This window comes from Gopherus flavomarginatus, chromosome 7 (genome assembly GCF_025201925.1).
Source record: "Gopherus flavomarginatus isolate rGopFla2 chromosome 7, rGopFla2.mat.asm, whole genome shotgun sequence".
NCBI classification, from domain to species: domain Eukaryota; kingdom Metazoa; phylum Chordata; order Testudines; family Testudinidae; genus Gopherus; species Gopherus flavomarginatus.
In genome coordinates, this window is record NC_066623.1 from 107,059,943 (window position 1) to 107,073,876 (window position 13,934).

The following is a 13,934-nucleotide window of genomic DNA, read 5'->3' on the forward strand; positions in this document are numbered from 1 at the left end:
GCAATAATGTGTAGAAAGAGGTACTGTGTAATAGTAGTCATGAGGGAGGTTTACTTTCTCTTCCCCTGTCTCCTGATCTCCAATTCTATCCCTTAGGAGGAAGATGTAATACTGTATGTGTCATTTTGAAATAGTTAGACTCCCAAGAGCCATGAGTTCAACTCCTGGGAAGGCTGACTGAACCCCTCAACTTTCCAAGACTGATTAAGGACCTGATCCAACCCTCCTCAACATCAGTGAATTCTTTCCCCTGGCTTCACTAGGTGTGGGATCAGTCCCTATAGGATATACAGTTGACTAAGTCTGAGTCTGTCAGATAATTCCCTAAAAGTGAGGTCCCATCTGTTCTGCATGGACCTACAAAATCCCAAAGCACTTTTTCTAACAGCTGGGAATTGTCCCCGTGTCCTTGGCTAATTTTTTTTTCTTTTTCTCTTTTGATGCATGTGCACACGTGCATGAAAGGTGGTGATAATTTTTCTGTGTTAGAGTTACTGGTGCCCTTTCAGTGGGCTGCAGGTAAAGGATACTGTGTCAAAGGAAGTAGATTACTCACTTCAAGAAGTCGATGCACTTGTTTTCTTTCAAACTTTTGAATTCAGTTTTGGCTTGTGTGATTCTAAGTCACTGAAGCATGATCTGCTAAGTGCTGATGATGCAATCTGAAACAGCAGAACAGGAATTCAGCTGTTTGGGAGAGCCGGTAGAATGTTGTGATATAAAGCATTCAGGACAAATATGATGTTTTAAAATGTGCTTAACTTATGGTAGATGCTACTTATAATGTAAGTAAATCAGTATTTTGGCAGCTATGCTGTATGTAATTATTAGATCTTAACTTATTTAATGTATGTTGTCAACAATCACCTTTTTTTACACTCAGGATTAAATCCTTGTTTATTCATTGCAATGAGTGGATATTTACTTTTTATTTGTATTAGTGTAGGGTCCAGAGACCCCCTGTACATATACATACAAAGCATTTTCAGTCTAAATACTCACCAGACTGATTAGCAGTACTTTTTTTCTTTTGGTTCAGCAATAAGTGAAGGTGTTAAGTCAATTCTGAAGTTTCTTCAGCATCTATTTCTTTCTTTAAAAAAAATCTAGGCAGTTGAATGTGTGTCAAGCTGTTGTGGGTTTTCCGCCCCCCGATGATATAAGGTGGAATTTCAGAGGCTTAAGGGAGTTAGGCACCCAATTTCCATTGGCTTTCAAAGGGAGTTGGACACCTGACTCCCTTATGCTCTTTTGAAAATCTCACCCATAATCTCCTAAATCAAAGGTTTTGCTAAATTGAATCATTATGTGAGTGTCCACCTGCTGGTAGCTAAGTGTTTATTGGCTTTTTTTTTTAATGCAATTAATGTTGTTTAATAGGGGTTAACAGGATGCAAGTAATATTTTCAGAGAACAAATATCCTCTCGGCCACCAAATGTAATACAGTTGTGATTTAAAGAAGTATGTCCTGAGAATGCTATTTAGGATTACTAACAAAACTATTGTCACAGAAACTATTGTATCTCTTTTTAATTTTAACATTCAGTAATCCCCCCCCCTTTTTAAAAAAAACAGCTTGGATCAATATATGGTCATTTTTTAACTCTGCATAACAAATTCCTGGTCGTACTTAGTATTGTAATTAAAAGCGGCACAAAACAAAACAGATTCCTTGTGTACTTTAGAACTCTGAAATTCCTGTAGGTTTCACATAGCTGTGAATTCTGATTTGTGTGTCTGCTGACTAGAGAAAAGGAAAAGAGACCTTTGTACTACCAGAAAAGCATAACACTTAATTTTTTCTTTTCAGAACGTGGGAGGTAAAATGATAGGAATTGCACCAGCAGACAGTTGGGAATGTAGACAGTGTTTGTTAATTATATAGCATGTGTGTGTAGCAACTGGCTATGCTCACTGAGTTCATGTCATCACTGGGGGGTGGGGAGCGAAGGGAGTTTCAGGTTTTTTGTTTTTTTTGTTTTGTGTTTAAAGCTTTTGCATCAAGACACTTCTTGACTTTCTTCTTTTTAAGAAAGTGGAATATGGCCTTCTAAATAAGATCCCTTTTTAAAAAAAAATTGGCATGATCCCAAATTGCAGCAGCCCTATTAAAAAAATTAAAGTATCATTCATTCAGATTCCATCCTTGAAGCACACTCTGTTAGTGTGCACCAGTCATCAGGACATCTGGAGCTGCCTAGTAAGGATAGTTTCCCATACAGATTTCACTGTATGTCTGTAGTCACTGTCTTCCTCTTGAGGACATCTGCAAAGCAGAACTCCAGCCATACTCTACAAACATTATTTCCTGGATTCCTTGGGTGGAATGTTCATTTTAGTATGTAAAATGCTCATTTTGTCAAAGTGATTCGACATTCTCTTTGGCCTGAATGGTGTTTCTTAATATACCTTGTTTTATCACTCTGCTTACTAATCCCCAGCACTGCGCTCTTTGGAGAGAGGTTAAATGAAGAGCCTGTAGCTGGAGTTCTCCAAATTAATCTGTGCAAAGCTACATTCACTTCTCACTTTACTATCCCGTGGTCCATATGCAATTGCTCAGGAGTAGTGGGGAGGGAGATGATTCTCAAGGAGAAGCTGGAATTCAACATTCTGTATTTAACATATATTTCTAGATTTTAGTCTTAAACTAATACACTGATGTCTATATAATCTCCCTTAATTGCTTGAAGCAAAAAAATTACTTATTTTCCTCTTTAACCTGTCTGATTAATTGGCAAATAGGTTTGTTACTCTAAGGTTATGGGATGCATCTCTGCTGCACTTTCTCCCAGACTCTTTTGGGATGACACTAGCCTGATGATGTAGTAGTAGAATGGTGGCTGCTGTGTAGAATTTCAAGCATGGGATACCCTTGGGATTCTGGTATGGATATGTAGTACTTCCATGGGGTTGCAATATTGTGTTCCTTACTCTACAAGTCATTCTATGATTTGTAATACATATATTAAACTTGAGGCTCAAAAGATTTTTACAATACTGTAGGACCAGCTTTTAAACAATCTCTCGAACTTTTTAGTTGCTAATATTTAAGAAAATATTGTAGATACTATAATTTCTTACATTGTTAGTAAAACAGCCTGAATGTCAGATACGTGATACAATATAACAGTCACAAGTGCAAGTTGTGGATGACAGTAAGGGAATATACTGCTCATCTTGCTTGCCTCGTGTTTCTTCAAATAGTTCAGTTATCAGTCTGTTCTATTTAAATGCTCTAAACTATATATCTTTCAGTGAATATGGTGGAGAGACTTTGCAAGGACCAGCCTATGGTCCCACAAGTCATCCTACAGCATCTTCTTCAACTCCTTCCTCATCCTCAGCATTTCGACATGTAGTGCCATCCCGACAAATAGTGGAAAGACAGCCACGGATGCTTGACTTCAGGGTTGAATACAGAGACAGAAATGTGGATGTAGTACTTGAAGACAGCTGCACAGTTGGTAAGGTTTATTTAGAATAAAATTAAGTGTTGTGTTACAATAATAAAAAGAAAAACGATGAACAGTAACAACTGAAAATACTGACCATTTACAAACCTCTGTGTAGCCTTAGATAAAATGGCACCACTGTATTTTGATGATTAATCTGCAAAACTGTTGTTTTGAAGTCAGATTGTTTTTAATTGTTTCTGAAACCAGATTTGAGATTAGTGGTTTGTTGTAGCGTTAAGGCACAGTCCACATACATGAACTGCTAGTCACTGTGCCCCAGCGAGCCTGTGATCTCCATCACTTTTTGGATGCATAGCTCCTTTTCACTTCAGATCAGTCACTCGTGGGCAGGCTCCCTCTGAATCTGTGCAGGGCTGGGCATGGTTGCACCCTACTTCTTTGCAAATAAAAATTTTAATTGTCTTTTCAGGGGTGGGAGGAATTCAGACTATTGGAGAATATAATTTACTTACTCATCTTCAATAATGCATTATATTTTGTTGCTAGTTACACTTTTTCCTTAAGACTTCTTTTTGTAAAAGTAACCGAAGAATGGATACATTGATACCTCTAGCATGTTGCAATATATGTTCAAGTTGCAAGGGTCATGTACTGACATTCTGTGTAAAACTGTGACTACAAGAATTCCTTTTAGCTGACGTAGAAGCAAATCCCTTAATTCATTTACCCAAGATACTTTTTAAAAATCAAAACTAGGAGTAAAGTGAGGAGATGCTGAATAAAATACCACATTGCACTCAGTGTGGTAGTAAAATTGCTCCTGTATAATTTTAACGTGAAACAGTTGTTCCTATGTATAGTGTTTTGTACAGTATCAAAGGGTGACACCTAGTGGTGATTATTTTGGTCTATTGAGGCTGTACTGGTATTTCAGATACTGGGCTTGATTCTCCTCTTCCTTGTGTTTTGTGCAGTCACTTACATCTGAGCAAGGTAGGTATAAAAACATTACCAAATCAGAATTCTGCACTCACACCAATAATACCATTTTACACCCCCTTGGCACAGGTATAAATGACTAACCAAGGAAATGGTGAAACAGATCAGTGCAAGAACCTAGAATGTATTATTCACATACATAACTTTGTAAAGATAGTCTTACCGAAAAATTACAAGGTAAATTCAATAGCAATATTAAATCAATTAGTATAAAAGATTGTTTTGCAATGCTGGTGGAGAAACAAAATGGAAATTTTTCAGCATTCAGCCGGATTCCAGTTGGAATACAGGTGGGAAAATAGATGTGTTCTTAAACACATAGCTGGTTTTTTCCCCTCATGTAGGCTGCTTTCTTAGTCGAGACCCAGATAATAGCTCTTGTAGTAAGCCACAACACCGCAGGCATAACTCCCAGAGCAGTACTGGCTCAGGTTGACTGTGGGTTGAGTGGAATATTTTGGGGAACACATCTTGAAAATGAAAATGTTGCTTGAAAAGACCGGAATAGTTCCTAACACTGTTCAAACCAGTTGAAATTGAATCCCATAATATATTAATCGCACCTCATTTTCAGAAAGATTTTGCACAAACCAATTTATAAGAAAGGAATAGTGTGTGCTGTTGTGAAATAGCTGCCTGCCATCCATGTGCATATAGCTCATAATGGTGCATCCTTGAATATGATGTTCAAAGTAAATCCCACATTTTCTACCTTAAAACTTTTTAAAATGTGTGTTAGTTCAAAAGTTACAGTTTATATTGGCTTAGTATTACTGTAAAAAGGAACAGTGGCTTGATTCTTGACTGCTTCTTGCCAGTGAAGCAGGGAAAGAAATGGGAGAAGCAAAGGTGGCATTAAACCACTTTTATGCTTCCTTTATACACTTGCTGTCCAGATGCTTGCCAGGCCCTTGTTGTACTTCAGAGGAAATTCAGGGCTGCTCTGATTTTGAGTTCTGGCTGTGGTGGCCTCCTGGCAGCCCAGGATAGCTAGAATGCTGTATACTCTGGCTACATCACCTCTCCAACTCCATAATCTTTGCGCATCCCATACTTCTGGAATAGTATAGGGTGATTGTGACAACTCCATGCTGCCTAGGCTACCCTCTTGTATGGGCTGTTTACCTCTCCTTTATGCTCCCAGAGTGAATTAAATAGAGTACAGGGTGAAGTCAGCACCATTTTATCTTCCTTTAGTATGTTATTGTTGAGAAACATGTTTTTTGAGTAGTGTCCCTGTGGTTACTCCCCTGTAGGTGTGTCTGTGTCCCTGTGCTACTAATCAGAGAACGTTGGTAGCAATCTGTCCCACCTGTGCATGTGCTGCTCCTCACCTGCCACGATGTTAGCCAGCGTTAGCAGGTGACCCTCATCAGTTCCTTCTGAACCGCCTCGGCTAGAGAGGAGCTAGAGCTGTCCATTCATGGATCGTTACCTCCCTTTAGATTTGCTAAATTTAGCTTCCCTCAGAGCTTTTTTCTTTGTTACTTCGTTTACATTTTATTTAGCCATGCCTTAAAACAAAAGGAAAAACAGAAGAAGGGAAAAAAATGAAGAAGAAAGGGTTTGCCTCCTGCCAACCCTGGTAACATCAAGACTCCCCCACCCCACTGTACCCCCTGCCTGGAACAGCTCTGAGTGCCTCCCCTCTTGGCTGGGGGAGCACCGAACCAGTCAAAGTCCCAACCCCTGCAACCTTGAGGAGACCCAGGCTGACCGATGCTCCAAACCTCCCCCCTACCGCCGCCCGGAGAAGTCCTGGGCCAGCTGCAGCTGCGCCTCCCCTCCCCAGACCCCAAGTTGCCTGGGGAAAAGCATCTCTCAGGTCTGGAAGAAGCTTTTGCTATGCCCCATGCAGGTTCTGGGGTGGCTGAGAAGGCAGTATTTTCTACTCAGCTTCCTGGGTCCAGGGAGATTACCAATGAACCCAGGAAGCTGAATAGCACATGCTGCCTCGTCAACCACTATGTCATCCTGGGGGATTCAGCTGTAGATGCCAAATTTGGCACTATCATCCATATCAGACTCAACTTCAAAGTTCCAGCTTCCAGTGGTGGGTGCTGCTCAGGAGTTATCTACAGTGGAGCACCCATAGGGACAGCACTTGAAGTAGCAGTAGTGACCTTGTGCAGTAATGATGGTTCTTTGAGATGTGCTCCCCAGCCCACCCTCCTCCCCTCTACTTTGGAGTTCTTGTCATTGACTCTGCAGTAGAAAAGAAACTGAGGGTTGCCCACGCATGCTGGCTAATCTTGTGGCAGGCGAGGCGCAGTGCATGCGTGGGCGGGACAGACTGCTACCAAACTTGTTCAATCTGCAGTGCAGGGATGCAGACACACCTACAGTGGACACATGTCTTGAAGAACTGTTGTTACGGTACAAGGTGACTGACTAACTTCTGCTTAGTTGACAAGTTCAATACATTGTGCATATTTTAATTTAAATTTTGTATCTGGGTACATTTAAATATTAAAAAATTAATATCCTCTCCATTGTAATGCTGTTCTTCATTTGAATGATAGATATTTGAAAGCTTAATGTTCTAATAGACTTTTTGTTGTCTTTAAAAGAGGCTTTTTAAAAAAAAAAAATCCTCCATCTCTCTGTTTGGAGTCACTGCCACCATTCTCAAGTATTCTAACTCAGAGAACTAGTACCATGGGAGATTCCAAGCCCTGACATGAGGGATTAATAGGACTGTGTAGAACCAGGTCTAATGCAGGTAAGTGATGAATAAGCTTCTGCAAACATCAGTGCACCACATTCCTGACCTGGATCTCCCTGCTATTCCAATCCTAGGCATCCTCTGTGAGGGGAATGTGTTAATTGTGTCAAACTGTGAAATGGATTTGTGACTTGGAAAACTGTCCAGTAGCAACTAGCTCACTGCGCTCACTTTTGCTTCTCTCATATTGTAGAATTTGAGCCCAGGTGCCCACATGTGAAAAGATGGTACATTAAAGTACTGTACATGTTTTCTTAGCACACTAGTTCAAAGAACTGCCTGTTTCTTTGGCAAAGCAAACTCTTTATAAGGGATCATATTATGTATAATTATCTGAATATAAGTCATCAGAACCATATCCCATGGTGGTTGTTGCCTGTCTACACCAGTTCATATGTTTGCTTGAACTGCACATGATCCTTCAAACAACACATACTCATTACCTTATAGACAGAGGTCTTAAATCTTTTTCATTACATGGACCACCTTTTACTACAGAAAATGTCTCAAGGACTGCTTTCATCTTATCTGTAATTGCAAAACATCCCTGTGTCAGCTAGAACAATTACTAAAGTGGAAAAGTAATCTTAGGTCAGTATTTAATGCATGCTTAACTCTTTTAATGTGATGTAGCAGCTGGAAATGAGAAAAGCCAGCACATGTGACTGGTCAGGCCTCTTCAGACCCCCGATGGTGCTGAGACCACAGTTGGGGAGCTACTGTTTCAGAATTGTGGAAAATGATCCTAATCTAAAATTATTACTTCTATCCAGGTCAAAAGGTCCACTTTTGCTTTAAAAAGGCTGCCTTTCTCTCAGTACATTAGTTGAATTCTCTCAACCTAATTCTAAATCCAAGTATTTAATTATTTTCCTTTCATAATAAAGTTTTACATACAGAAATGCCCATAATTCCTACACACACACTATCTGCAAGATTCAGACATAAAACAAAATATGTGACTGTCAATAAGTACCGCTCAGAAGAATGAACCGAGGAAAAAACAAAATATTTAGTTTCAGAAAAGGTCAACATTGACATCCTTTCTCTCACATCCAATATCTTTGACCATTTTTAATTTCTGTCCATTAACAGTCACATTATCTCTTACTCCTGAGTTCCCAAAATAAACTCTTCTGACTCTGAGCTAGTGTTTGTTGCTCTCTAGAATAGTTAGCGTCTGTCCTTTTTAGGCTTCTTTTTTCCCCTCCAGCATTTTTCTGCCTATTTCAGTGGGGTGTGAGGACTGGAAATGGTTTGACTGGAGTAGTGCACAGCAATAGCAGTATGATGGGAGATGTCTCCATCCCACCGACAATCAGCCTAACCCAGCATCCCTGTATTCAGGCAGTGCCAGTTAGGTGCGCTTGCAGAGCATGCTCTGCCTGGAGAAGGGGAACTTTAAAGATGACCACAGACCAATGGGGGGACCTTTGCCCAAGAAGAGAGACTGCTAGAGATTGCCAAGGCGCTCAGTAGCCAGGGGAGCCCAGCCCGAGGCAATGACCAGCCTTCCCTTTCCTTCTCCTCCACCCCCTGCCTTTTGTGTTAGACAGACATTGCAGCCCCGAGAGGGGCCATGGATATCTGCTCTCTGTGCCCTGTAGCTGGAGCAGAGGAGCAGTACCAGGGATTGGAGATAATTAGCCTCTGAAAAGACCCTGGAAATGAGCCCAACTCTTGCAGGGAACTTACCCAGGAGTGTGGGTTCTGGTGGGCACCCAGAGGCAAGAGACGACTTCCAAGCTCAAGCTGAGAGCTAGCTCACTGAAAGCGGTGGGGAAGGCAGGCATGATGCCCTACACATGATTCAAGGCCTTGAGACAGAAACAGGTTCCACATCAGTTCTTGGAGAGGGGGCATCAGTCGAGGTGCACCATTAGCACTGGTATAAGTGGATGGCAGAATGGCAACAGTAGCAGGCCAACCAGAAACAGCAGTTCCAGCAGTGGTGGAGTGCCCAGCAGCCGATACAGTCAGCATAGCAGCAGCAGCAGCTGCTGCTGCTGCTAAAGGAGGTTGGGACCACCAGCGAGAACTTGACTTTTTTTGCAGTAGTAAAAACCTGCCCTCTGCAGAGGGAGACCCAGTAGGCCAGAGGAGCTCTGCCACCCATGTCAGTAAAGTTAACTAACATGGGCTCCAAGACAATCCAGCAGCATTCCTTGTCACCTTTCAGAGGATGGCATTGGTCTCTCAATGGCCTCCAGAGCACTGGGCATTAGTTTTAGCCCTCTACATGATGTGAGAGGCAAAGCTGGTATACCGTAACCTTGACCCAGAACAGGCTAGAGACTACTGTTGGGTGAAGACCACTATTTTAGATTATCTGGATATTAGCAAATAGACTCATCAGCAGCGTCTTTGAGTGGAGACCTCCCCCAAGGAGGCTCACCCCCAGGAAATGGTGCAATGATTCAAGGGGCATTGCTGGTGATAGTTTTCTTTCCTGGAGCACTCCAGGGCTCAGAGTAGGTCCTCACAGAGCAGTTTGTATCCATACTTATAGTGAGGGACCTGGAGTGGGTTCTCTGGCATCACCCCGAGTCGTTGTCAGATGTAATGCAGCTGATGGAAAATTTGATCACAGCTGAAACGTTGCTGGAGATGGGACATGTGGCCTTAGTCCATTCACCAGTGAGGGCCACTGATGACACCAGACCCCCGCTAGCAGATGCCCTACCCAAGCACAACAGGAAATGTGTAAAACCCCACCACAGCGACCTGAGCTACACCATGTAAAGAGGAAGACTGTGGCAAGACACAGGGCTAAGTTTGGATAAGGTATTGCCCAGATAACCAACCACCTGGGGACACAAATGACTGAAGTGTAGCCTTTGAGCCCAAAGGTCTTCCTCATAGTCTGAACATGCCTCCTGCCAGAGCCTGCAGGGATAAGCTCAGTGATCCGCTATTCCTGTTGGCAACAGGGACATATGAGGAAAGAGTTCCCATTGATGGAGTGTGACTATGCAGAGGGTTGGATGGCAGAAGATGACACGTAATAGGACTCACCCCACCATGTTGATGATCCCAGAATCGGTCCAAGAGAAGGAGGGGAGGTACTGGGTCGTGAGGTGTAGCCAGACAGTGATACAAGCTGCCCTAGCAGGAAAGAAAATCAACTCAAAGAGGACTATTTGCCTGGAGTGTATACATGGCTGGAAGTGATAGTTGGAGCCCACACTGACTCAGTTAAAATTGTGCTAGCAGAGAAATTAGCATGCCCAGTGATTATAGGCTCAAACTGGCCAGCCTTTTGGCAAATCATTAAGGATATGAGCTCCAGAGCAGGCCTTTGCCTGTGGACCCCATGGACCTGATGAGTCTGGGGGACTCCGAAGACCCCCTCCAGGATGTCCTTTGTCACCAGGGATGACCAGACAGATGGAGGGATGGCAGACACTGGCTGTGGACCTCAAGACCTTACTATAAAGAGGAGCTTCACCCAAGAGCATGATGATGCAGTGCTGAGCAGTGTCTGTGAACAGCTGGTATCCATGTTTGGGGAGGCAGCAGACCCCTAGCACCTGAGACACCACACCCACTTTTTGCTGGAGAAAGAGCATCTGTATCACGTGAAAAGACACTCTCAGTTGTGAGCAATAAGAACTCATTTACTGATACCCTGTAAGTACCGAAGAGCTGTAATTCAGCTGGCACATGATATTCCCTGCACAGGGCGTATAGGGAATGAGAAGATCCTGGAGTTGGGTATTGACTCATTTTTCTGGGTGAGGGTGCACAGTGAGGTAAGGAAGTGTTGCTGTTCCTGTCCTGAGTGTCAAATAGATGACAGCTAAAACTGTTCAGAGGCTCTTTGGTCCCAATGCCCTAAATGGAAACCCTATTTGAAAGAATAGGGATGAACATGGTAGAGCCTTTTAGAGAAGAGCTGCTTGGGAAACCAGTATGTACATGTAGTGGTGGACTATGTCATTCCCTACCCCAAAGCGATACCCTTGTGCTTGGCTACAGTGACAGCAATTGCTTCCAAACTTATGAGACTCTCTTTGCTTGGATAAGTTTCCTGCAGGAAATATTGACTGTTCAAGTCTCCAACTTCACTCTTCAGGTGATGCATAAACTATGTTCTCTTCTTAAAATAAAGGCCGTGCGGACATCAGTGTGTCATCTGCAAACAGATGGCCTGGTGGAAAGGATTAACAAGATGTTAAGAGATATCGAAGCAATTTTGTTGGGACTGAGTCTAGGCACTGAGACCACCTCTTCCCACCATTTCTATTTGCTGTGCAAGAGGTACTCCAAACTTCTGTGGGTTTTTTGCCCTTCAAAATGCTCTATGGATGTCAGCCCTGGGAAATCTTGGATGCATTGTGAGAGTTGGGAGGGGCAAGATGCAAACACACTTGGGGTGACCCAGTACAATATCGCTCAACTATGTGAACATCTAAAGTTGAGCACTTTCACAAAGGAGAACCATGTTTGGGCTCAATGGAGGCAAGAACAGGGATATAAGCAAGAGGCATGAACCTTCCACCCTGGAGACGGGTGTTGCTCCTATTACCATCATCTGAGTCAAAATTAATGGCTCACTGGTAAGGTCTGTTTGAGGTTCTGAGACAAATGGATCTGGTTGATTATGAGATCAAGCTAACCAGCAAGAGGAAGGAGACAAAGGTCTTTCATTTTCAAGCTGTGGAAAACATGGGAAACCCTACTGCTAGATTCCTGGCCAGCGAGCCCTGAACTAGGTCCAATGTAGCTGATAGCCTAGAGTCTGGAATTTTACCATTAAATGAGGCCATTGCTTCTTAAGACCCAGTTGTTGCAAATGATCCAAGACTTCAATATGGTATTCTCCACGAGCCTGGGGAGAACGTAAGCCATATAACATTATCTGAAGACCACGCCAGGGTAACTGGTTAGAGAAAATCCTCAGCCCTTGCCCAAGAAGATGTGGAACATGGTCCAAGTAGAAGTGCCTATGATATTGAGAATGGAGGTCATGGAGGAGTCCAAGAGCACCTGGAGGACTCCTTTAGTCCTGGTCCCCAAAGCAAACAAAAGTTTGACACTTACCCAATGCTGCAATGAACATGATGAGCTGCTAGAGCAGTTGGGCCTGGCACAATACCTCAGCACATTGAATCTTACAAAAGGCTATTGGCAGATCCCCAGCCTGCATCCTGTCAGGAGAATACCATGTTCTCAATCCCCTTTGGCCATTTCCACTTTAAAACCATGCTGTTTTGCCTGCCAGGGGCCACAGCGGCTTTCCAGGGCCTGATGAATTGAATCCTTTGACCCCAGCAGCAATATGCTGCGGTTTACCTTGATGTCACTGTAATTTATGGCCCTATGTGGGAAGACCACCTCAGTGATCTAAGAGCAGTATTGACTTTCCTAGAAGAGGCTGGCCTCACAGGTAAACCTGCTGAGTGTAAGTTGGCCATGACTGAGGTGACTTATTTAGGGTATCAGATAGGAGGAGGCCTTGTGAAACCATTGATGGATAAAGTCCATGCATTAAATTTAAGCCTAACAAGAATCCCAGCATTCAGGCAGTGCCAGTTAGGTGCACCGGCAGAGCATTCTCTGCCTGGAGAACAGCAGCTCAGAAGGTGAAACTAGCCACAGAATAAGGGGAGGAAGTTTGCCCAAGAAGAGAGGCCTCTAGAGACGGCTAGGGAGCCCAGTGGCCATGTGAGCCCAGCCCAAGGCAGTGATATCCTTTTCTTTTCCTTACCTTTTGTTCAGGGAAGACGGACACTGCAGCCCTGAGAATGCTCTGTAACTGAGTTGAGATAATTAGACTCAGTAGTACCCTGTGACTGAGCCCAGCTCCTGCAGGGAGCAGTGAGAATGCCCAGGAGTGGGAGTTCCAGTGGGGACCAGGGGCAAGAGACACCGAGACAATGGCAGAGCCTAGGCTGAGAGCTGTCTGACTATAGCAGGCACTGTTTTTTGCATTTGTAATATCAATGTATTTTGCATGTGCTGAAACTTCATTTTGTTGGTTAAAGCAATTGTTAGCTCTTAGGTATGATTAAAATCAATTTTAGTGCTTGGATCTGTAGTCATAGGAGAATAAACTCTCTGGATTCCTCCTGTGTTAGGTACTTCATATGGCCTTCATTGCTGCAGTATCTTCATGACTCTCAATCTTTGCTATAATTCTCCTCACAGCGCCTCTGTCAGGCAGAGAATACTATTTCTGTTTTGCACATGGGGAGCTTAGATACAGAGACTTGGTGACTTGCCCAAGGTCACACAGGAAAATGCTGGTGGAACAGAGAATTGAACCGAAGTCTCTTGAGTCCCAGAGTAGTACTCTAACATCCTTCAACTGCCTTTTCTAGGGTCAACTTCTCTTTTGTAAGCATTAGATCAAAGTCCATGTTTGATTCAATTGTAAGAGATTCTAATAGCTTATTTCCTTAATGTGAGACAGTGGATTCATCAACAATTTGCAATTGTTCTTTAAATTTGCATTGCTTTGATACCACATTCCTATTTGTTGTGAAACGCGAATTTAGGACTGTGTTCATCTCTTCTAACCTGATAAGCTAGAGGAAATTCTTCATGTAGAGTCTCCTAGAGTTTACTATCAATTATTTCATTTTTCTGGCTCTAGCTATATCTAATCCATTGTCAGTATCACAGAAATAGAAAGATTTCATTTACATCATATTTTTTGTGTAGTGATTAGCTGCATTCTTGTTAAGTCATGAATCGTGGTCAACTGGAGCTTGCCATCTTTCTCAGCTATTGCCATCATATCAGTAGCTCATCACCAAAGTGCAGTGTTGTTTATGAAGCACAGAGT

General features: G+C 42.8%; 1 protein-coding gene across 3 annotated transcripts in view; it reads left to right on the top strand.

The window, feature by feature from the left end:
* The window catches only part of FAF1 (Fas associated factor 1), a 318,043-nt gene that overhangs the window by 65,755 nt on the left and 238,354 nt on the right, over positions 1 to 13,934 (top strand). For all 3 annotated transcript variants that reach the window (XM_050961673.1, XM_050961674.1, XM_050961675.1), the window contains one exon: positions 3,260 to 3,468. In XM_050961673.1, coding sequence (XP_050817630.1) covers positions 3,260 to 3,468 — 209 coding nt within the window. The remainder of the gene's footprint in view (positions 1 to 3,259; positions 3,469 to 13,934) is intronic.